This window comes from Fusarium subglutinans, assembly GCF_013396075.1.
Source record: "Fusarium subglutinans strain NRRL 66333 chromosome Unknown NRRL66333_c0000143, whole genome shotgun sequence".
Taxonomy (NCBI): Eukaryota; Fungi; Ascomycota; class Sordariomycetes; order Hypocreales; family Nectriaceae; genus Fusarium; species Fusarium subglutinans.
This window is the reverse complement of record NW_023502206.1, coordinates 43,793-66,746: the sequence shown is the minus strand read 5'-3', so window position 1 is coordinate 66,746 and position 22,954 is coordinate 43,793. Positions and strand designations below refer to the sequence as shown.

The 22,954-nt window shown below is 48.2% G+C and overlaps 5 protein-coding genes across 5 annotated transcripts; 3 read left to right on the top strand and 2 right to left on the bottom strand.

Annotated features, from left to right (window-relative positions):
• Positions 1-232: 232 nt before the first annotated feature.
• Positions 233-4,002, bottom strand: FSUBG_9353 (structural maintenance-chromosome 3 (chondroitin sulfate proteoglycan 6); the record flags this gene model as incomplete). Its single annotated transcript, XM_036687857.1, has 4 exons — positions 233-531; positions 583-1,018; positions 1,070-3,893; positions 3,965-4,002. 4 exons carry the CDS (start codon positions 4,000-4,002, stop codon positions 233-235), a joined length of 3,597 nt encoding a protein of 1,198 aa, XP_036535151.1.
• Positions 4,003-6,288: 2,286 nt separating this feature from the next.
• On the top strand, positions 6,289-12,152 carry FSUBG_9352 (helicase mot1; the record flags this gene model as incomplete). The annotated part of the gene is made up of 3 exons (XM_036687856.1): positions 6,289-6,299; positions 6,357-6,374; positions 6,494-12,152. 3 exons carry the CDS (start codon positions 6,289-6,291, stop codon positions 12,150-12,152), a joined length of 5,688 nt encoding a protein of 1,895 aa, XP_036535150.1.
• Positions 12,153-12,651: 499 nt separating this feature from the next.
• FSUBG_9351 (cell division cycle 37) lies at positions 12,652-14,204 on the top strand (the record flags this gene model as incomplete). The annotated part of the gene is made up of 3 exons (XM_036687855.1): positions 12,652-12,675; positions 12,726-14,018; positions 14,079-14,204. 3 exons carry the CDS (start codon positions 12,652-12,654, stop codon positions 14,202-14,204), a joined length of 1,443 nt encoding a protein of 480 aa, XP_036535149.1.
• Positions 14,205-15,734: 1,530 nt separating this feature from the next.
• FSUBG_9350 (plc-like phosphodiesterase) lies at positions 15,735-16,829 on the top strand (the record flags this gene model as incomplete). Its single annotated transcript, XM_036687854.1, has 1 exon — positions 15,735-16,829. The coding sequence occupies one exon, from the start codon at positions 15,735-15,737 to the stop codon at positions 16,827-16,829; it is 1,095 nt and encodes a 364-aa protein (XP_036535148.1).
• Positions 16,830-20,038: 3,209 nt separating this feature from the next.
• Positions 20,039-21,734, bottom strand: FSUBG_9349 (succinate-semialdehyde dehydrogenase; the record flags this gene model as incomplete). Its single annotated transcript, XM_036687852.1, has 4 exons — positions 20,039-20,166; positions 20,218-21,459; positions 21,532-21,619; positions 21,720-21,734. The coding sequence occupies 4 exons, from the start codon at positions 21,732-21,734 to the stop codon at positions 20,039-20,041; spliced, it is 1,473 nt and encodes a 490-aa protein (XP_036535147.1).
• Positions 21,735-22,954: the final 1,220 nt, after the last annotated feature.

Sequence of the window (22,954 nt, the reverse complement as noted above, 5' to 3'; positions counted from 1 at the left end):
GAAAATGTTCATATGGGGGGGATCCTGGGACTCAAGAAGCTTATGAGTCGTCTCGTTGGGATTGGTTAAGGCTTCACGCCTAATTTCGTTCCATCTAACAACAGCCCAGAAAGTCTCAGCTTGATCGTAATCGCATAAGGGATAAATCTTAAGCCGCCCAACGCCATTCCATCGTCCCCAGGTATAATAGTCTTTACAAGCCCCTTGATTACAGTTCCCCATTTGCATCCTCTCAAGTAGGCTTCGCTTGACCCTCTACGAACTCAAGAGCCTGCTCCGTGCTGACACAGTCGATGGAACTTGTCTTGGCACGGAACGTCACACCATAACATCTGTCGGCGACATGCACAATCTCAGGTCGGAACGTGGTGCAAATGAACTGAGTACCAATTTCCTTAGAGATGGACTCAAGGAGGGCCGCAACAGCTGTACGATATTGGGCATCAAGATTGGCATCCACCTCGTCAAAAATCACCATGGGGCTGCTCTCAGTAGCCTGGAGGGCGAATATAAGGCAAAGGGCACATAAACCTGCTTCTGTTAATAGCTGGACACTCAAAGGGAATAATTAATATGTCTTACTCTTCTGACCACCACTGAGTTGCTGGATCTTCTGCTGCTCATCGAGGTGTTTTGAGTTGAATGACACACTGATGCCAACGCCAGTGTAGTTTTCAACACCGCGTGCCTCTCCGTCTGATTCATCGGCGGGTTCTTGACGACGATCCACCCGTCGTTGAATGAGGAGGCGGCCATGGCCGGCGGGCACCAACTTGCCAAAGATAGTTGTGAATTCCTTGGAAACCTGTTTAAACGTCCGCTCAATTGCCTCGTCTTTCCGGCGGTCGAGATGCTCAACGAGTTCCTCAATTGACTCCTGAGAGTCATCCAACTCTTTACGACGTTTCATAAGCTGATCTTGTTGAGTCGTGAAGTTGTTGTACTGTTCGAAGGCTTTCTTGTTCACGTGCTTATACCTCTTCAGTGCTTCATTCACTTTCTTGATCTTGGTTGAGACCTGCCAACACGTTAGTCACTTCTCATCGGGGTTGATTGGTACAAAATTTACCTGGTTAGGGTCCATGTTTTCATACTTGTCGAAGGCTTCTTCGGGAAGCACACCTAGGTCGCGAATAGTCTGTGCACATTCGGCCGCTTGTGTTGACAGAACAGCTTTCTTTCGGAGACTCTTATCCATCTTCTTCTGCTGTTTCTCGATCCTCGCGGATATCTCACTCAGCGCTTGCTCTAGTTGAGCCTTCTCATTTGCCAGTTCCTCGAGCCGCGCTTGCGTATTATCCATTTTGGTTTCAAGTTCCTCGAGGCTTGCCTCAACAGCTTTCTGTGCTTTTTGCGCCTTCTTGAGTTCCCTTTGGGCATCTTTCAGTCCACCACCCGAGGATCCAGTCGAGTCTTCAAAAGCCTGGCTATTGAGTTGGTCAAGCTTCATCTGCAGGTTTTGGCTAAGGTCCACTTCAAGAAGTTGCTTTTGCCTTTCCAAATCACGCCGGGCTCGGCTGAGTTCATTCCACTGCTTTTGGAGCTCCTGGGTGCTTGTCCCGAGTTCCTCCAGCTGGCGTTCTTCAGCAGCGGTCAGGGTTTTCTTAAAGTCAGATCCTAGCTCGGCCTTATGTGCGGCAAGATCCTCCAAGAAGCTGTTCATGTTCTTCTCGACTGCATCTCGACGTTTCTTGGCGGCCTCGAGGTGGCTCTGCTCTTTGTTCAGATGCTTCAGCTTATTAAACAGTTCATGGTTCAATGGCTCAACCCCATGAACAGCTTGTCGTAGTCTTTCGTTAGCCTTTTGCAGGTCTGACATCGCAGCTGTGATCTCCTGATCCTTGAGTTCTGTCTGCTTTCGGATATCACGAGATTGCGCTAACAACCTTTCATATTCATCCCTCCACTTATTCACGGCTTGCACGGCATGTAAGCGCGACTTTCGAGGGTCAATATACCCGCCTGTCATGGCACCCCTCTTGTTGGTTGTGTCACCTTCTGGAGTGATGCCGTCGACGCCATGGCTTCTTGCATATTGGCTTGCTACTGTAAGGTTTGGACATACGACAGCTTTTCCAAAGACCTGCTGGAACGCCTTCTCGTACTCTTCGTTATAATTGATCTTGCTTAAGAGAGGTACGGCATCATTAGACCTGGGAAGCTTAATTTGTCGGGGCCGTAGTTGGGCGAGAGGCATAAATGTAACTCGACCTCCCTGTTGTCTGTATAGGGTGTCTGCAAGATAAGTGGCTGTATCTGCGTTGTTCACGACATAGTGAAACAGACTTGCGCCGGCAATCTGCTCAACGGGAAGCCTGTAAGCGTCACTAACTTCAAGCAGCTCAGCCAATGTCCCATATGCTCCGGGGATATCTCGCTCTTGCTTCAATCGTCGGATCGTCGCCAGACCACGTGCAGTCGATCCATCCATTGCGTGAGCCAACTCACGTTCAGCTGTCTCCTTCTCCTGCCGAGCATTGGCTATAAGTGAGTTAAGTTTGTCATCCTCACGACGAACAAGCTTTCGTTCATCGTTAAGCTTGTCTATGATGTCGCGGGCCTTGGTAGCCTCCTCTTCGAGGGCTATTCTCTCGTCGGGAAAGTTGGCCAGACGGTTCCGCAAGTCAGCAACGTCTTGCTCTGCCTGTGCTATAGATTGTTGGACCCTTTCAACTTCTTCGTCTGCATCAATCTTGTTGGCCTTTTGCGTGCTTATGTTTAGTTCGAGTTCTTGTATCTCTTTCCTCAACCATGCATCACGCTCGGACTTGTTTCTGAACTGCGAGCCTCGGCCCTGTTTGGCAAACAAGCGGTTACGTGTGGCTTCAGCATGATCAAGTTGTCGTCGGATTTCGTCTTCCTCCTGCTTTTTTTGGTTATAGGCCGGATTAATGGTTGAAAGCTGCTGCTCCTTGGATGCAATCTCATTTTGAACGGACTCAAGTTCAGCTGCATGTTGTCCTCGGGCTTGTTCCTGTGCAGATTGGCCTTCTCTCAAGTTCTTGACCTTCATCTCAGCCTTGGCCAAGGCTTTCGCGCCGTCGCGCCGATCTTCCTCGACTTGTCGCCTTTCGATCTGCAGAAGCTCCATTTCTCTCTGCAGCTTGTGTATTTCTGAATCAAGCCTTGATATCGCCTTCTCGCCCTCGGCGTACTCTGTTCGGTTGGTATCAGAACTATCAATTCCGTCTTGCCGGGCGTTATCAAGTTCGTCCAAGTTTGCTTGAATCCCGAGCTGGATGTTGTGGTAGTAGGCATATTCGAGGCACCGTCTCTCCCTGTCCTTGTCCTGAAACGCTCTGAGTTCTTCCTTTTCTTCCTCGAGTTCGCTAAGCCTTTCCTTGATGTATTCCAGCAGTTCATCGATCTTTTCTCTCTTGTTGTTGGTCTCGTTCATGATCTTGAGTGACTCTGCGCGACGCGTTTCGTACACATGTGTTCCCGCCACTTCTTTTAGCAAGTTCAGCCTATCGGACTCTTTCATGTTGGTCAAGGCGGTGACTCGTCCCTGAGGGACGATGTAGTAGGGGTTTGATCGTGAAAATCCGGCCGCTTCAAGCAGATTCATGACATCGGCCTTAGTGACAACCTTTCGATCGACAGAGTATTCGTCCTTCTTCAAGCCGATTGTGCGGCGAAGAATAACCTCTTTGTTGCCAGTTGGAAATCGGTCGTCGCTGTTGTCGAATATGATCTCCACGTATGCCGACATAACGGCTGAGCCTGAGCCCTCGTGGAGGAGGCCTTGCCGCTCCTCGCGACTCATTTGTGTATACGCATCGCTCAAAACGAAGCGAATAGCGGCGAAGAAGTTGCTTTTTCCAGAGCCATTGCGACCGACAATTACATTGGTCTTTGGGGAGAACGGTTCGATTACAGTCTGGTCCTTGTAGCTATGGCAGTATTAGCAATGAACCGGACTGTTGGATGAATGCGAGGGTAGCAATGATGCCAATGCACATACCTTTTAAAGCCCTGGATGATGATTTGCTTGATATACATGTTTATCTGCGCGGGCGCTCCTGCGCGACATGCGAAAAGTCAAAGACGGCTTTACTGCAATGGACTGTGCAGTCTTGACAAAGTATGCGACCTGTAGGAATGCGTGCCACTTTGATGCGATTTGACGCGTCGTTGGAATCTAGACCGCGATCAAAGTGGTTGGCATTGGCGCGTCGTTAAGCTAGAACGCCGTTTCTGCCTGGCTTTCCAGGCAGTTCTTTCTTTCTTTCTGTTCTGAGGTGCTCTCGGTGGTCTGTGCTGTCTACTGAGCTCAGTACATACCAACTGCACCTACCTTATCCACTCCGTACTCCGTAACCAGGCTGGCTTTATCTCATCTTCCTTGTTTCTTTAGAGCTTTGGTCATCTACCTAAGCTATCCTTGTCAGCGATCTGCATCATTTTGTGACTTTCGACGTGGAAAATGACAACTTAGTGCCTTACCTACTAGTTACAGAGTAGTTACGGATACATAAGATTAAGTACATAACTAAGCTATAGCAACTTGAAGCGCCCTTTGCCAAACAGCGGCACAGGGTTCAATATCTCAGTGCTGCCAATTTTAGTATATATTTATCTAGTTTCGCAACTAAGGTAGGTAGTAAAGGTTTACTGGCTTGGCTTGTCACAGGCTGGATCTTATAGATTTTACTAAGCTATAATATTGTATACACTTTACAAATAAACATAATTCGCAAGTATAATAGAAATAATTACTATAAGAAGTTTCATCCATACTAACTTCGAAATAACACAGCAATCGGATAGGCTCCATTTATCACATTACTATGCCCATAAGCTGTATAGGGTAAGTAAAATACCGTCACCAATATGGAGCCTTTTCAAGAGATAACTCCGGATTAACTATTAAACCGCAGGATGACCTTCTCAATGTCATCCTCTACATGACTGCAAAGGATCGCCATGAGGCTGGTGCTGTCTTATTGTCCTTAGCGCGGATGGGCCACACCTTAAGTGGGCCAGCCAGTCGAGATGGGCTCTAAGTGGGTAGACTGGGCTGAAGTTGGCCAAAGGCATCAAGAGACAAGAAAAGAGCAGGGGCTCAATGATGACGCTAGCAGGCAAGAGGGAAATTAAGCGAGCGCAACGAAAGAAACCGTTGGCCGTGCTCCTCAAAGCCGCGCCGCGTGTATAAAAATACAAGCACTCACTTATAGAAGACCCGGCCTGCCCTCCACCCCGATTTTCCCAGCTGGCCACCCGGAACCACAGCAGCTTGCGCAAGCGGTAGCAGCAACCAAGGAAAAGCACCACTCCTGCCTACTCGGGCAATCGCAACTTGCAGTACGACAACAAATTCAAGCTGCACCCACTTTAATTTTCAATCATCCCTTGACCCCGGCTGATTTCCCCTATTGATTGCCGTTATATACAGCGAGCGGACACTTGGCCATCCAATCCAATACAAGTCATCTGGAACTTACACCAACAACCCCAGCCTTTCCAAGCGCCTGCAGCCCGGCCAACCAGAGCCATTTGAAGACTTAAAACTGCCGACCATCGTCACGACTGATCGGCTACGTCTCATTGCAGCATATTCCTCTGCATAACATCACCACATCCACTCTAATCTGACTTTTAAGTGCCGATGCTGCATGCAGTGTAGACAGGGGACTGGGTTTTTTAACTACAAGTTCGCTTTGGCTGGGACCTTCGGTAAGCAACAACTGGTATTGACAGCTTAACTGAGTTTTACAAACTGAATCAAGGTGGTGTGCTTTAGCTCTCAAGGCTTGACGCCGAATAACCCTTTTACCACCAATTCAAACGGTAAGTGGTCCAATACCTCTCACTTTTAACTTTTCTCTTCTTCGATCGTTATGATTCCCCTTCGACCTACTATGGTATATATTATGATACTTTGCTATGCCCCCCACACTGCGTCATGCACAGTTGATTTCCCCCGCTTGTTTGCCAATATTTCACACCAAGTCGGGTGCACTCCTTCAAAGTCTTTCTGTTATCTTCTCAGAATCATTATCACTCGAACGAAGTCGAGAGTGACGCTTCTTGAACCAAGTTCTCATATCTTCCTTCGGTCTCGTCTGCCGGATGCATGCATCTCATACCCGACGACCCACTGCATCCGTCGCGTCGCGCTACACGATTCCGCCACGCCGGGTACTATCTATATTAACACAGTCTTCATATCATTGGTTTCCGTAGAAGGCTCGACTCCTTGAAAGTGCGCAAAACTGACAACCGTGGTATAGCGACCGAGATGCCATGACACGCGCTTAATATCACAACCAACTAATACACACAATGGCTTCGAGGTAAGTTTTTCTAAACATCATATCCATATGGTTCTCATGTACTGACGCTCCATCCAGACTTGACAGATTAGTCACGTAAGTGTGCTTGATTAATCTAAATCCTAACAGACCCCCGGGTTTATGAAATCTCGGATATGTGTCGTCTAAAGCGCTGTTTCTTCTGTCATATGAGATTGGAACTGACATAACTGTAGTATCCTCGAAACGGGTAGTACGAGACTCATCCGTGATACTGCTGTTAATCAACTTGCTGATTGGCAAAAGCAACACCCTGATGAATTATTCAATCTCCTCTCCCGTGTCGTCCCTTATCTGAGGCACAAAGAATGGGAGACAAGGAGAACCGCAGCTTCTGCTATTGGAAAAATTGTAGAGCATGCCCCTATTTACGACCCGAATTCCGAAGACGCGCCCGAGGAAGAGAAGAAAGAGGAGCATGTACCCGAAAACGGACATGTCAAGAAAGAGGAGGAAGATGATGTCAAACAGCTCCCTTCTGATGATGGGTTCTTCAAATTGGAGTCTCTCAATGTTGAGATGATTCTTAAATACGGCAAAGAACTACTGCGTGGCGGTGGCATCGAATATGGTCTAGCAGCGCTTGATCCGCAAGCGCGACTGACACATCAAAAGAAGACTCTCAATGGGCGATTAGGGCTACTTGGAAGGAAGTATGAAGATGACGAAATCGCATACACAGGTGGCGACAACCTTACTGCGCCCATGACCCCAATGGACACCACAAACGGGAACGGACATGCTCGTCCTGACGGATCTGGTGCTCAATCACAAGCGCCTGAAGAATCCCAACTGAGTTCTCGACAGCTCAATGTATTAAAACGAAAACGTAAAAGAGAGGCAATGAAAGCATCCCAAGGCAAGGGAGGATTCGGAGATCTTTCTGTCAGGCGCTCAATGACATCTGGATCCGATAATCTGGGCGACGACACAACCATGCCAGATGGAGACACCAAGAAGAACAGCAAAGTCAACGACTACTTCAATCTCGATCGTCCTGCCGATGTTGATGAGGACACTAAGGTTGTGAGCGAGTTCAAAGGACCAGTGATACCCATAAAATCCGAGCTGGAAGCGGAGGAGACTATGGAGGGCGCCGAGTGGCCATATGATCGGTTATGCGACTTCCTCAAAGTGGACTTGTTTGACCCTTCTTGGGAAACCCGACACGGAGCTGCCATGGGCCTTCGTGAAGTTATCCGAGTACATGGTGGAGGTGCAGGGAAGCTACGCAACAAGACAAGGCAGGAGAATGATGTCCTCAATCAGAAATGGCTTGATGACATGGCCTGCCGGCTGTGCTGTGTACTAATGCTTGATCGCTTCACTGACTACAGCTCTGATACATCTGTGGCACCTATTCGGGAAACAATTGGACAGTCTCTCGGATCCGTTCTGAAACATCTACCATCGGCCTCTGTTTACAGCACCTTCAAAATTCTCTACAGAATGGTTATGCAAGAAGATCTCAAGCTTGATAGGCCAGTTTGGTCAGTGTGCCATGGTGGGATGATTGGCCTGAGATATGTCGTCGCTGTCAGGAAAGACCTCCTCCTTCAGGACAGCGACATGATTGATGGCATAATAAAGACTGTGATGAAAGGCCTGGGTGATATGGACGACGATGTCCGTTCTGTCAGTGCCGCTACGCTCATCCCCATGGCGAAGGAGTTTGTCACTTTGCGGCCCACACAACTCGAGGGACTTGTCAACATAATCTGGGAAAGTCTCTCAAATCTTGGTGATGACCTGAGCGCCAGTACTGGACGAATCATGGATCTGCTCGCGACTCTATGTGGTTTCCCTGAGGTACTTGAAGCAATGAAGGCATCGGCCGCTCAAGATGAAGAACGTTCTTTTACCCTGCTTGTCCCTAGACTCTACCCCTTTTTACGACACACCATCACGTCGGTGAGGGTGGCTGTGCTGAAAGCATTATCGACTTTCGCAAAACTTGACGCAGAGACCTCGCAGGGCTGGCTCAACGGCAGAATTCTCCGATTGATCTTTCAAAATATTCTCGTTGAAAGAGATAGAGACGCCCTTAACATGTCTTTGGACCTGTGGACGTCTCTGGTTGAGAGCCTAGCCAGCAAACCTGCTGTTCTTGCAGACGAATTCACTGCTCACATCGATTCTATGATGCAACTGACTCTACACCCTATCGGCGTTTCGAGAAACCCGATCCCAGTGAACGCCTCACTCTTCCAAAAACCATCGGGTGGCACGTATACCATGCCCGGAGTTACTCAGCACACACCGCGCAAGCCGTCATCTCCTGATGGGTCTGATCGTGCTCCCAAGCGTCGCCGGAAATCTACGAAGATCGACGATACCCCTGCAACCAGCCTTACGCATGATGTTGATGGCCACATGATGCAAGGCGACGTGGATCTCGTTGGCATGGATGTGCTGATTCGCTCTCGTGTTTCAGCTGCCAAGGCAATGGGCTTCATCATGTCTCGAGTCCCTGTCGCAAGCCTTGACGATTATGATGCATTGTTAATCCCTGGCCTAGGGTCAGCATTTTCATCCAGCCAGATGACAGCATGCGTGATCATCGACGAATTTGCTATGAACAGCCAACAGTTGGGCGATTCTCCTCGTTACCTCGAGAACTTGCAACGCATTATTGATTCAGAACGTCCAGTGGCATACAGGGATCTTGTCAACTACATCCAGCGAGTCAGGACCCAATGCCAGCAGCTCATTCATCTGTTCAGAGACCATGGTAAGGTTTCGCACAGCAAACTTCCGACACTGCCTGTCGTTGTCCAAGGAGAAGCAGAAGCTGGCCCGAGTGCCTTTTCCATTGCCACTGCAGAGAAATGTATCGGCGATGACTACGAGAAATTAAAGAAGGCCATGCCTCCCGGTCAACGTCTGATAGCGAGCCAACAGCTGTCCGACGCTCGTGATATGACCATCTTGGCTATTGAAGAAGCCAAAGCTGTCAAGGCAGCTCGTGATGTCCGCGTCAAGGCAGCAGCAGCGTGTGCAATGGTTGGCATGAAAGTACTCCCAAAGAAACCCAGCCCATTGATCAAGGGCATCATGGACTCTGTCAAAACGGAAGAGAACCAGCAACTTCAAATTCGATCTGCTGACACAATTGCGAGACTCGTGCAGCTCTTCACTGAAAAGGGTAGAAAGGGACCAGCCGATAAAGTGGTATCCAACCTGGTCAAGTTCTCTTGTGTCGAAGTTGCAGAGACTCCTGAATTTCCAGTTCATGCCAGTAAGACTGATTGTGTTCTGTCCATGCAGAAGGAAGAGGACCGTGTCGATCACCCAGATGCTGCTAAATGGGCCCGCGAAGCTAAGGCTGCTCGCATTACCAGACGAGGTGCAAAAGAAGCCCTCGAAATTCTCTCCAGAACTTATGGCGCCAGCCTACTAGAAACTGTCCCCAGCCTCCGCACATTCATGGAAGATCCTCTTGTTCGAGCTTTCTCGCCTGACACTCTGCCGGGAGAGGCTAAGGATCCCGAACAGACGTTTGGGCAAGAGATTGTTGACGCCATGTCTGTCATTCGCACCATGACTCCAACTCTGGATAAGGCCTTGCAACCTTTCATCATGCAAATGATGCCTCTCGTCATAAAAGCTTTGCACTCGGAACTTTCAGTCTTCCGGTACATGGCTGCTAAGTGTATGGCCACAATCTGCAGTGTCATGACCGTGGACGGTATGACTGCACTTGTTGAGAAGGTTCTCCCATCGATCAACAACCCAGTTGACCTCAATTTCCGACAAGGAGCAATCGAAGCTATCTACCATCTGATTGCTGTTATGGGAGATGCTATTTTACCATACGTCATCTTTTTGATTGTGCCAGTTTTAGGACGAATGAGCGATTCTGACAACGAGATTCGCCTCATCGCAACAACATCTTTTGCCACGTTGGTCAAACTTGTTCCTCTTGAAGCTGGAATTCCTGACCCGCCCGGATTATCCCAGGAATTGCTGAAAGGACGGGACCGCGAGAGAACCTTCATTGCTCAACTGCTAGATCCAAAGAAGGTAGAGCAATTCCAGATTCCGGTTGCCATCAAGGCTGAGCTACGGTCGTATCAACAAGAAGGCGTCAACTGGCTCAATTTCCTCAATAAATACCACCTTCATGGTATTCTTTGTGACGATATGGGTCTAGGCAAGACTCTACAGACCCTCTGTATCGTAGCCAGTGATCATCATCAGCGTGCCGAAGAGTTTGCTAAGACACAGGCATCGGATGTCCGCAAGCTGCCGTCACTAATTGTCTGCCCACCTACCCTTTCAGGTCACTGGCAACAAGAAATCAAGACCTATGCACCATTCTTGAGTGTGACTGCCTACGTTGGACCACCAGCGGAGAGAAAGGCTATGAAAACCAGACTTGGCGAGACTGACATTGTAGTCACATCCTACGATGTCTGCCGCAATGACTCAGAAGTTCTCAATAAACATAGTTGGAACTATGTAGTGCTCGACGAAGGCCATCTGATCAAGAACCCTAAAGCCAAGATCACCCAGGCAGTCAAGAGGTTGGCAAGTAATCATCGTCTTATCCTCACCGGCACCCCTATTCAGAATAATGTCTTAGAGCTTTGGTCTCTGTTTGACTTTTTGATGCCTGGATTCTTGGGTGCTGAAAAGGTCTTTCTGGATCGCTTTGCGAAACCTATAGCAGCAAGTCGATTTAGCAAGGCATCATCAAAGGAACAGGAAGCGGGTGCCTTGGCGATTGAAGCACTCCACAAACAGGTGCTTCCATTCCTGCTGCGACGCCTCAAAGAGGAGGTTTTGAACGATCTTCCGCCAAAGATCTTGCAGAACTACTATTGTGACCTGAGCGACCTACAGCAAAAACTATTCGAGGACTTCACGAAGAAACAGGGCAAGAAGATTCAGGCCGAAGCGGGTCGTGAAGATAAAGAAGCCAAGCAACATATTTTCCAGGCGCTACAGTATATGCGAAAGTTGTGCAACTCACCTGCCATGGTAATGAAACCAGGAAGCACTCTTTACGACGAGACGCAGAAGATTCTCGCCAAGCAAGGAACCTCCATTGAGGATGCCCAGCACGCACCCAAATTGACCGCCCTGAGAGATCTACTGGTGGATTGCGGCATTGGCGTTGAAGGCAATGATTCGAATGATCCCCTTTACCAACCTATTAAGCCCCACCGCGCGTTGATCTTCTGTCAAATGAAGGAGATGCTCGATATGGTGCAAAACAAGGTATTGAAGGAGTTATTGCCCTCAGTATCTCACCTACGACTTGACGGCTCAGTCGAAGCCAACAAGAGACAGGATATCGTCAACAAGTTTAACAGCGACCCGTCGTATGACGTGCTTTTGTTAACAACGAGCGTGGGAGGTCTTGGGCTGAATTTGACAGGAGCCGATACTGTCATCTTCGTGGAGCACGATTGGAACCCCCAGAAAGATCTCCAGGCTATGGATCGAGCCCATCGTATCGGTCAAAAGAAAGTGGTAAACGTGTACCGCCTAATCACACGTGGAACTCTCGAGGAGAAAATCCTGAACCTCCAACGTTTCAAGATTGATGTCGCATCAACGGTCGTAAATCAACAGAACGCTGGCCTCTCAACGATGGACACAGATCAGATTCTTGATCTATTCAATGTTGGAGACGCCGCACCAAACCTCTTAGCTGATAAGGAGAAGAATAACATCGAAGGAAGAGAAGAGGATATGGTCGATATCGAGACAGGTGATGTGCGTGTACCAGGCAAGAAGGCATGGCTGGATGATTTGGGGGATCTTTGGGATAACAAGCAGTATGAGGAGAGTTTCGACCTGGATGACTTCATGAAGACGATGTCGTAGGCAATAGGCCGACTTCTCAGGCTTGCTGAAAACACGGTGAAGCATTCGATTGACGAATTTTGGACGAAACGGTGGTCTACTAGAATATGGTATTGAACCCCGTCAATGTTGATGTGTACAATAGCCTAGATCGTTCATTTAGCGAAGGCGTACTTTTGCTTGTGGAATAATTGCTAAGGATACTATTTGTTGTCTGTTTTCACTATTGTGGCAATGAGAACTTACTTAGTATCCATGTTACGATTCTTCGTTCGGTGTGGGACTCAGTACCTCGTCCACTTTCGTTCTCCATGTTGTGGCTGGTATAAACAACAGCCACAGTCCGCCACAACCACACTAGTGGGGTTGCTCATAGTCACCCCGCTATCATGGTAGAGCTCTAAAGTAAGGTCCAGAAACTTCCATTCCTGCGGCCTTATTCAACACCAGCACTCCTTACTAGACTCCTCTCACGACACCCCTGATAAGACGGTGACTTATACATATCAAAGTCTACAACATGCCGGTCGATTATAGTAAATGGGTAAGTTTTGGAACCTGTTTGCTTGATCCCGTCCCTGACAGTCTTGGTAGGACGCACTGGAACTCAGTGACGACTCCGACATTGAAGTGCATCCTAATGTCGACAAGCGATCGTTCATCCGCGCGAAGCAGAATCAGATTCATCAGGAGAGACAGCACCGAAAGTTGCAAATCGAGACCTACAAGTATGAGCGTGTGGTCAACGATGGATTGCTGAAGCGAATTTCTGGACTTCTGGCATCGCTGCGAGCCCATGCCTCCGAGGCTGTCACCAGGAACCCAGCTGAAGTTGCCTTTCAAGCCGTAATGGAATCAGCCGGAAATCCAAAAGATGACAAGCCGCCTTCACCGCCGGAGGGTGTTCATGCCCAGGAGAAGGAACAGCCATCATACACTAAGATGATGGCAACGCTCCTGGACCAAGTCAATAAGGCTTTGGATGAGAAGAAACCGGAAAACAGATACGAAGCTATGATTTCTGAGATTCAGTCACACGAGGATAAGGTAATGGACCTGCAGAAACAGCTAGTATTTAAGTTGGAGGAGTTGCAGAAGGAGGAAGGCCGAAAGATCACAAGTGAGGGCATTCACACAGGTTTTGATAGCTCACATGTCGCCAAGTCAAAGCCAGAAGAGAAGAAAGACTCTACACAGGTAGAGCTTCTGAATCCTAGTTTCGCTGAAACCTCCTCCAGTTCGGCGTCCGGAAACCAAGACGTCAAGGTGGACGATGACAGCGATATCGAATCTTCCCCGGCTGGAAAGAAATTTGGCACCATCAAGGCCAATGACTATGCAGCTAGTCTCCAGTTCCTGTCTCAGAATCCTCAGTTGCTGGTTGAGAGGGAGACAGATGGCCTTCTGGTTCAGGCTTTTGATGCTGCTCTGGAGAACAAGGATGAGTTGTCGCGACAATTAGTGCATCAGGCTCTGCTCCTACAATACTGCAGAGCTCTTGGCAAGGATGGTGTAGGGCTTTTCTTTAAACGCATCACAACCAAGGGGCACCAAGCACAGGACGTATTTTATAAGGATGTGCAAGACACATATATGAAGATTCGAACACGTTCAAGGGAGATCTTAGCCGAGCGAGCCAAAGAAGGGCAAGCCGAAGGTGTCGAGCAAATTCAGCTACATGCCGTGGAGCCTGGTACAGTCATCAACATCAAGGTTCCTTCAGCGGACAGCGAGGACCCTGAAGAGCAGGAAGCGCGGAAGATCTTCGAAAGTTTCAAGCCTGAGATGCGCAAGGCCTTGGAGACGGGCAACTTGGACGAAGTGAACAAAGTGCTGGGTGAAATGAAGATTGACGAGGCTGAGGAACTCGTGGGTCTCTTTGGCGAGGTAAGTTGCCAACTCTTGTCGACAAGATTACAATTCACAAGCTAACGAATCACTTGATAGGCCAACATTTTGAGCCTGGAAGAAGAAATCATTGACGCTACAACAGAGGAGGGGAAACAGCAGTTGAAAGAGATTGAAGCTGCGGCTTCTGTCGACAAGAAAGAAGAATACGGTGATCCTGAGTAAGCAAGAGTGTTCAAGGACAAGAACTTGCTCGCTATAAGATATATGCAGTCTTGCGAGGGGCCCCCACCTTACTTTGTTAATGGCTACCTACGTAGGATGTAAGAAAAATGTTACTGAATATGCACCAATGGGTTATTGAAGTATATCTTAGCTAAGTGAAGGAAGCGCGGTTGATCGCCATGGCCGTATGCCTACATATAAACCAACCACCATGCCATCGTGTTTGAAACGTTGAGAAGTGAGGTCCGTCATGCTTGGACAACATTTTGAGCCGCCACGTTAATGTAGGTCGCCGCCCGCGGAAGCTAAACTAATGGCATGAAACAGATAAAAATAGACCATGCCCCTCAAAAATGTTGTCTGCTCAGCCTCCCAGCCGCCGCCACCTTCTCCTTCACAGTGACTGGCTAGTTATCGTGGTATGCATCAGAAGCTGAGGTTAGATGTGATTCTGTAGTTCGATGGTGTCACAGCTTTCGGGTCATACCTGAGAAAATCCAGTTCGTCGAGTCAAAAGGAGTTAATATTAGATACGAGAGAGAATTAGACAAACGAGATCCAATCTCGCTCGCGGCGAGGCGAGCTCAAATGTCCGGAATGTGGAGGGGCAAACGACTGCACCCGAGACAACGTGTCGGCTCCCGCAGTGTAAGGTACAGTATATTTTCTTGGCATCTTGGAATAAGTCATTACACGTTTGATGTGTGGCTGCTCGCTCAGTAGCATCGTAAACAGTGGTGGTTGGAGCCTTGGATGGTGGGATGGATGGATAAACGTGGTTCATGTTGATCTGCGGCTGTCCGTATGATACATAACACTGGCCAACCACATGACGTGTATCGAGCGTGAAGTAACATCGATTTACGGATACAGTAAATGCCTTATTTATGCTTTATGCTTTTAGAAAACATACCTAGGATTTGCTCGACAGATACAATCTCAAACTGTATCTTAAACAGATTTCAACTCTGTTTACGACGTTAACCTATTCTTAACTTGTCTCGCTGGCGTTTGAAGTGTAACACAACACCTCTAGGGCATATGCACTGCTGACGTCTCAAGGGGCGCAGCATCGACCACTCGAGACCTGACCCGACCTCAGCCCCAACCTTCAACGTCTTGGCTTTTCGGTCGTTTGGCGATCACTCCAGTGTTCCAGGTAGTGGGTATCCAGTGGATATCCAGGGCCTCTTCTGGTTCGCTCTCATGGCTCTCAGTGAGCCGCCACCAACTCCAACCTCGAACAAAAAATAAAGAAAATTGGACCGGGGCGACGTCAGCTTGAAAGCACGGACAGCAACTATTCTCATCCCCTATGCCTACGGGGACCTACAGCCTACCTCATGACATACATACTTACTCATGGCAAATATTGTTTTCTTTGTTTCATAGTTTATTAACCTCATATGTCCTTCTTTAGATTTGTTTCTTACTTCCTGTCTATCTTTTGCATCCTCATCATATTTTTCTTCTGCCTCGTCAAACACATACATTCTCGATAAGACCGACATATATCAGATACCAACCGACATGCTCCAGTCCTCACTTCTCTCCGTCGTGGCCGGAGTTCTCGCTGCTACGTCCACCGTCTACGCTCTCCCACAATCAAATTCAGGGTCAGGGTCAGGGTCAAGCTCTTCAACGGCATGCAACAACTCTCCGGACCTCTGCAGCCGCAGTTATAACAACATCACACACATGGGGGCTCACGGAAGCTCTTTTCTACGCGATGGCAACAACGGACTCGCCGCCGCAGGTAACCAGAACTTCAACGCCACGGATGCTCTCGATGCTGGTCTTCGTCTGCTTCAGGCCCAGGTACACAAGGAAAACAACACCCTCCGCCTTTGTCACACTTCCTGTGGCATTCTCGACGCTGGCCCACTGGAGGACTGGTTGACCAAAATCAACGTGTGGATGAAGGCGAACAAGAATGAGGTTGTCACTCTCTTGCTTGTCAACTCCGACGATGCCAAACCTGATGAGTTTGGCCAGGCCATTAACGGTTCCGGCATTGCTGAGCTGGCTTACACACCCGCTATCCAGGAACCGACCAGCGAGTGGCCTACTCTCAAGTCCATGATCGATAACAGCACACGCCTCGTAACTTTCGTCACCAACATTGATGCTTCGACCCAGTATCCCTACCTGATGCCAGAGTTCGACTATGTCTTTGAGACAGCGTTTGAGGTTCCCTCTCTCACCGGCTTTAACTGCACTGTCGACCGCCCCTCTAAGATTAAGGATGGTGCTACAGCCATGGCTAGTAACTACATGGGTCTCGTCAATCACTTCAAGTATCAGAGTCTTTCAGACAACAGTGACTTTTTTCTCCCTGACACTGAGAACATCGATACTGTCAACAGTGATGGTACCAGCGAGGACGGCCAATTGGGCAAGCATCTTCGGGAATGCCGACAGGAGTGGGGTGCTGTGCCCAACTTTGTGCTGGTAGACTTCTTCGAGAAGGGTCAGGTTCTCGCAGCGACAGACACTATGAACGGTATCTCTAACGCCACTGGGCGTGAGGAGGTCTCGGATGAGTCGATCGGCAGCACCACTGACAGACAAGTCGGGATGGTAGCCCTGACTGCCTTCGTCGCTGCCGCAGTGCTGTTGGTATAAAAAAAGTTTCCCAAGACTTGAATACATTTCAGCATTCAAGCGCGATTTCTTTGTCTTTACTCTTCTCTCGACATTATTTACACAGGTTTGAATAATACCTGCCGTTTAATTCGGTTCGGACACATGGGCATACAGCGAGGCGTTTGGGATAGCAAGCTTGCATCTTCATAGATTGAATTACGACTAGGGACAGGGAGGATTGGTCGATAGCTTTGAAGCGATATGGTGACATAAGATGGGCCTGTTAGACAGACGATATGCATTTACCTTGATGATCGACTCTCAATAGAAATGTATAAAGATGTCATATTGACTGAAAATTGCTCTGGGAATGACGATACGTATTTCATGAATAAGGCACCGCTGTGCCCCTCGTCAGCAACATTATCAGCGTTTTCAACATCATGAAGTCGTTGATGATTGCAACGTCATGTCAGCCAATTAGCAGAGGTTTAGACCAAGTCCAAGACCCAGAAGCCTAGAACACCATCAATCTATTCCTCTTGTTTTTTTCCCACCCTCACTCTTGATCATATTTCATACCACTCAAACTGGAACCTCGGATTTTGACTATGGATTACGAAAGTATTGCTACGCCGGAGTCGTGCTATGTCGACTTTTGCCTTCTTCCCGTGAGTTTTGGTTTCTGTCCCTCGAAGCATTGGGAATGCAGATATTCTAATACTGACAACGAAAAGATCGGAACTGGAACTGTATCCGTTGCCGAAGATATTGCTGAGGTTCAAAAGGTCCTCAAGGCGAGTGGATTGAAGTATACTCTTCACTCTGCTGGCACCACCGTGGGTGCGTTATTTCTGGCCTGCACCAATATTATGCTTTACTTACTGCAGCACTCTTCACAGCTCCAGGTGCATAAAGCTAACAAGTTCTCTTTAGAGGGATCGTGGAACGAGGTAATGGCGGCTGTAGGAAAAGCACATGCTGTTGTGCACCGCCGTGGTGTAGTCAGGATTCAGTCGTCTATGAGGGTTGGTAGTCGGTAAGTTCAACCGCCCTTCATAAGCATTATTTCCCTGGTATCTTGTGTGGCTGCATGCTAATCATGATCTTATCATAGAACGGACAAGAAACAAACGGCGGAGGACAAGGTCAAGAGAGTGGAAAACCTGCTGGCCAAAGACGAATCTAAGTAAGCATGCCACTGGTGACTGAATCTGGGATGGGAGGCATACAAATGAGGTTATGAAGCTTATTGTATCGATATGATCTCTACATTATCTTATCTAGACGCCTTCTCAGTGATAGATCATAGCCGTGAACATATTACTGGGCAGAGGGATTGGCAAAAACAGACTAAGTTCTATCTGCATGTGTCTCTAAAAACCCAGTGGTAAGTGTAGGCTGGTTTCAAATGGCCTTGATTGTCCAGGTTTCGGTAGCTGTCCTACACAAGACTTGGAAATGGTTGCAGTAAATTCTATATCATTAACATAATTTCGAAATTGTGTTATTGGGATCAGATCATGGTATCAAGAAAGTGGCGCCCCTCTTGAATAATAGGTTGACTAGATGAGAACTAGCTGATCCCTCTATCGCCTACCCGAATAACGTCCAGAGTATCATAGGCTGCAAGACATATGCCTAAAATCATGTATTTTAATGTCAATAACAATGAAACACAGAAGCCAAAACTGCCGATACAAGAACAACCTAATGCTACAGCCTACACAACGCCAGTGCCTTATAAGAACAGCTAATTCCCCAAGTACCCTATAGAAACATATAGAGAAATAGTCCAAGTCTGAGATTTAGTCATCATCAATCGTGAATGATATAAAGTTCCTGAAAACGAGTTTATATACGGAGTAAAGACTCGCTAATACGGCCCGGTATGTAATCCGTGGAACCCAGAATCAGATGACCTAACTAATGGGTCAATGGCTGTTGGAGCCGAGATCTCGGTTCCGGTGGCTAGGTTGGATAGGTAACTTCAGGTTTCGGCCAGTTCGAAGTAACCTCCGGAGTTAGCCACTACTAGAAGCTGCAAGGTAGGCAATGTGGTTCGGTTGGACACACCTTTGCCCTTTTACGTACAGAATTCAGCTACCACGCATCTCCCGCCTCCAATGTCTTATTACCGGACATGATCTTCCATACAAACGATACTACTTAATCCTCAACCACGCAGGTAGTAGTGCAATATAGCCTACCCTAGGTAGGGTAACAGGTACCGCTGAGAGTATGCTATCCCTCATTGATTAAGATGACATAACTCCCCTTGGAGCCTATGTGAATATTCTGAGAACTACAGTGATGAATATAATAATAATAATAAGGGCATGTTTTTGAACATCTGCCATCCTACCATCTGCCCTGCTTATCGTCATGAACTGTTGGAGTACCTGTACACATGTGGGGCCGGCATTTGTTCCCGGTCGATACGTCTTACAAGAGAGACATCTCTGCCCGCTTCCCCACATTCTGCCATTTCATCATTATCTGCTCTGTTTCATAGGTATCTTCAAAAGAAGACGAGATATGACCGGACCGGACCGGGGATTTAGAATACCTAATCACTGTCTCCGGCCATTGCATCGTGCCCGTTCAAATGCCGAACGCGAACAGCCCGATCCAAGATCTCAAATAACTACTAACCCTGTATTTGCAGCGGAGCGGGTCCCGCTGGGAAACAATGAACACCATAGACCCGTCGCCAAAGCGGCTTTTTGATTGTGGCGATAGCCTCATAAAGTCAGTATTGACTATAGAGGAGTGTTGTTAAAAAAATGGACTATGACAATCAATAAACGATTTGGTAACGAAACGCCTCGAGTCTTTTACTGAATTGCCCTGATAGGCAACCTCATGCCTACTGATAGTATCTACAAAGCGGCATATCTGCCAAATGTTGATGAGCTACGTGCCGTATTTATCATAACTACTGCAATACAAACGGTGGCACTTCACTACATCCTAGTTAGGTATCTAGACGGACCTTAGCCTTAGGGTCTTTATGTCACACCGATGCATCCCCCATTTAGTCAAGATGAGGCGGCCTGCAGGTCAAGGGTCTGGACGTCTGTTATGATCGCTTAGAATAGTGCTCTCCACATACACGTGAAATCCGCTGGTCTATCAGTATAGCAATTCTGTTCACCTAAATGTTCTAGCACTCCGTCTCTATAATCGTCCAGTGGGTATTGTTTTGTCTATAGCCATCCTAATCCATGTCTCAACTCCACCAAAACTTATGGATCAATGTTTGTCATAACCATCTTGGTGATTGTAAACTCGTCGATACCATACTTACTTCCTTCTCTTCCAAACCCACTCTGCTTAATGCCACCAAAAGGAGCGGCAGGGTCGCTCAGGACACCTGGGGTTTGCTGTCAGCGATATGCAATATTCTGATGCTTGGGAAACTTACCGCAATTTACACCAACCATACCAACCTCTAAGGCTTCAGCCACACGATAACATCGGTTCACATTGTTGCTGAAGAAATATCCTCCAAGACCAACATCACTGTCGTTCGCAAGCTCAATAGCTTCGTCCTCGTTGTCGAATGCAAAGAAAGCGGCAACAGGACCGAAAGTCTCTTCGCTACAGATCTTCATGCCAGGCTTCATACCAGTTAACATTGTGAGGTCAAAGTAGTTAGGGCCGAGGTGTGGTAGACGCTCGCCACCGTGAACAAGCTTGGCCCCCTTGGAAAGAGCATCTTCAACATGCTCAGCAGCCTTGGCTACGGCACGGCCATGGATGAGAGGACCATGGGTTGTCTTCTCACCAAAGCCGTCACCAACAATGAAGGTCTTGACAACATCGAGGACCATTTGAACAAACTTGTCATAGATACTGCGGTGCACCAGAATTCGGTTGGCGCAAACGCAAGTTTGACCCGAGTTGCGGAATTTGCAAGCGATCACACCCTTAACAGCCTTATCAAGGTCCGCATCTTCAAAAACGATGAAAGGAGCGTTTCCGCCTAATTCAAAGGACAATTTCTTGATTGTCGAAGACGATTGGTTCATAAGGAGTCTGCCCACGCCAGTTGATCCCGTGAAAGAGACCTTCTTGACCTTAGGATGTGTAGTCAAGACTTTGCCCACTTCAGCAGTGTTATCCAAGGCTGTGATAACGTTGACAACGCCGGCAGGAATTCCAGCACGATGCGCCAGCTCAGCCAGAGCAAGAGCTGTCAGAGGAGCCTCGGCGGGAGCTTTAATGACAACAGTACAGCCAGCAGCGAGCGCAGGCCCGGCCTTTCGGGTGATCATGGCAGCGGGGAAGTTCCATGGTGCAATGAGGCCACAGACACCTACAGGCTGTTTGATGGTGGATAGACGACATGATGGGTTTGTTGCCTCGATGGTCTCACCATACATTCTGGAGGCCTCCTCTGAAAACCATTCAAAGAAAGATGCTGCATAGTTGGCCTCTGCCCTGCCATCTGCCAGAGGCTTGCCGTTCTCAAGGGTGATGAGTCGTGCAATGTCCTCCGAGTTCTCCATCATGAGATCATACCAGCGGCGGAGGTACCGGGCCCGCTGGCGAGCCGGGGTCTTACGGTATGTCTTGTATGCGACATCGGCGGCGGCGATAGCGGCTTCAGTGTCACTGGCGTCGAACTCGGGACAATTCCCAATCTTTTCAAGGGTTGAAGGGTCTGCATGAAGGTAGGTAACGTTAGTAAATGATCTCGGATTTCACGGACACAGGGGTTTGCAGGAGTCCTTACTTTCGACAGCAAAGTGCTTCCCAGACTTTGCAGCTACCCATTCACCATTGACGTAACATGCGTTCTTGATGAGGGTAGGATCGGTAAGCTGCAGCAAAGCAATATGTTTAGTATTGATAACTTCATAGCCTCGCCATGAAGAGAAGTTGCAGAAACGAGAAATGCGAGCGAGCGGAAATATGACACACCTTTGGAGCTGCCATGATGCTTTTTTAGCGAACCACGTTTGTTCAATGGGGAAGACGAATGTTAAACACGGCTGAGACTTTGGATGGCAGCGAAGAGTTTATAGCAGACTAGATGAGAGCCCATTCCTATCTATGAAATCCCTTCTTTACGTAGTAGATGTTTCTGCTTACAACCATCTCGGACCTCCGTATCGCTTCCGGACGCTTCCTGTCTTGTACATTAATAACAAATTTGTCCTAAAACACGGAAGTGACCGGCCTCCTAGCCACAAATCTTGATGAACCAGAATATTACAATAGCAATGCGACCTGTTTCGGTGAACTTTTGATGCTTGGTGATCCGGCCTTGCGAACCGTTTTTCAGTACACGGTACCGATTGGGAACCGGACCGGCAGAGTGTGTATGATGAGTAGAAGGGTGTTTATGATGGAAAAAGTTGATGGAAGGCGGCAAGACCAAGGGTGTCGTTAGCCCAATTCCGAGAAGGGCGTGAGATTTAGAATGTGGCAGAAGTCCATGTATTGAGTCGGAGAAGGAGCCTGGGAGGTAACGGGGAAAGATTGTCACGGGATGCACTTGAGCGTAACTCCACGCTCTCCTCCTAGCCTTCGGAACCGAGAATATGAGAACCGGTGTGGGGGCCTTGGGAGCCGATGAACTAAAAACCCCAGAGGCACCAGTAAAGAATGGGAAGCTTCAGGCGCTTTGACTGTTCAACTCACCTTGCTTAGGTAGAACGTAGATTTTTTTTATGTAAGGCAAACGTGTGGTATCCCCGGTCCCGTCACCGAGAAATTGATGTCCGGGGAAGACTTTTGCTAAATGTTGGGGTAGTGATCCTTTTGATTTCGATGCTTTTAACTGTCGCGAGAACCATATTAAAAGTTCGATGCCAGTGAACAAAGACGTAATGTTTCTCATTAATTGACAGAGGAACTCTGTAGCAGTAATAGCACCCGAGATGGCAGTATTCTTTCCGCGCCGAACAAGCATAGGATCAAATCCGCCATGACCTCCGCTACAAAATTCAAGGTGAAGCGGTGGCGTCCAAGGTCAGGTCCCGTGAGACATCCCTCTCCTCTCCTCTCCTCTCCGGCTCTGTGCCGGCCGGCCTCTCGACTCCGGCCCCACGATATCTCCCCAACTCTGCGCATTGTGTCCACGAGCCGCAGTCAATACCTTTCAATTGGCAGGGGTGGGCATATCGAGGCCCTCCATGAACTTTTTTGACCAT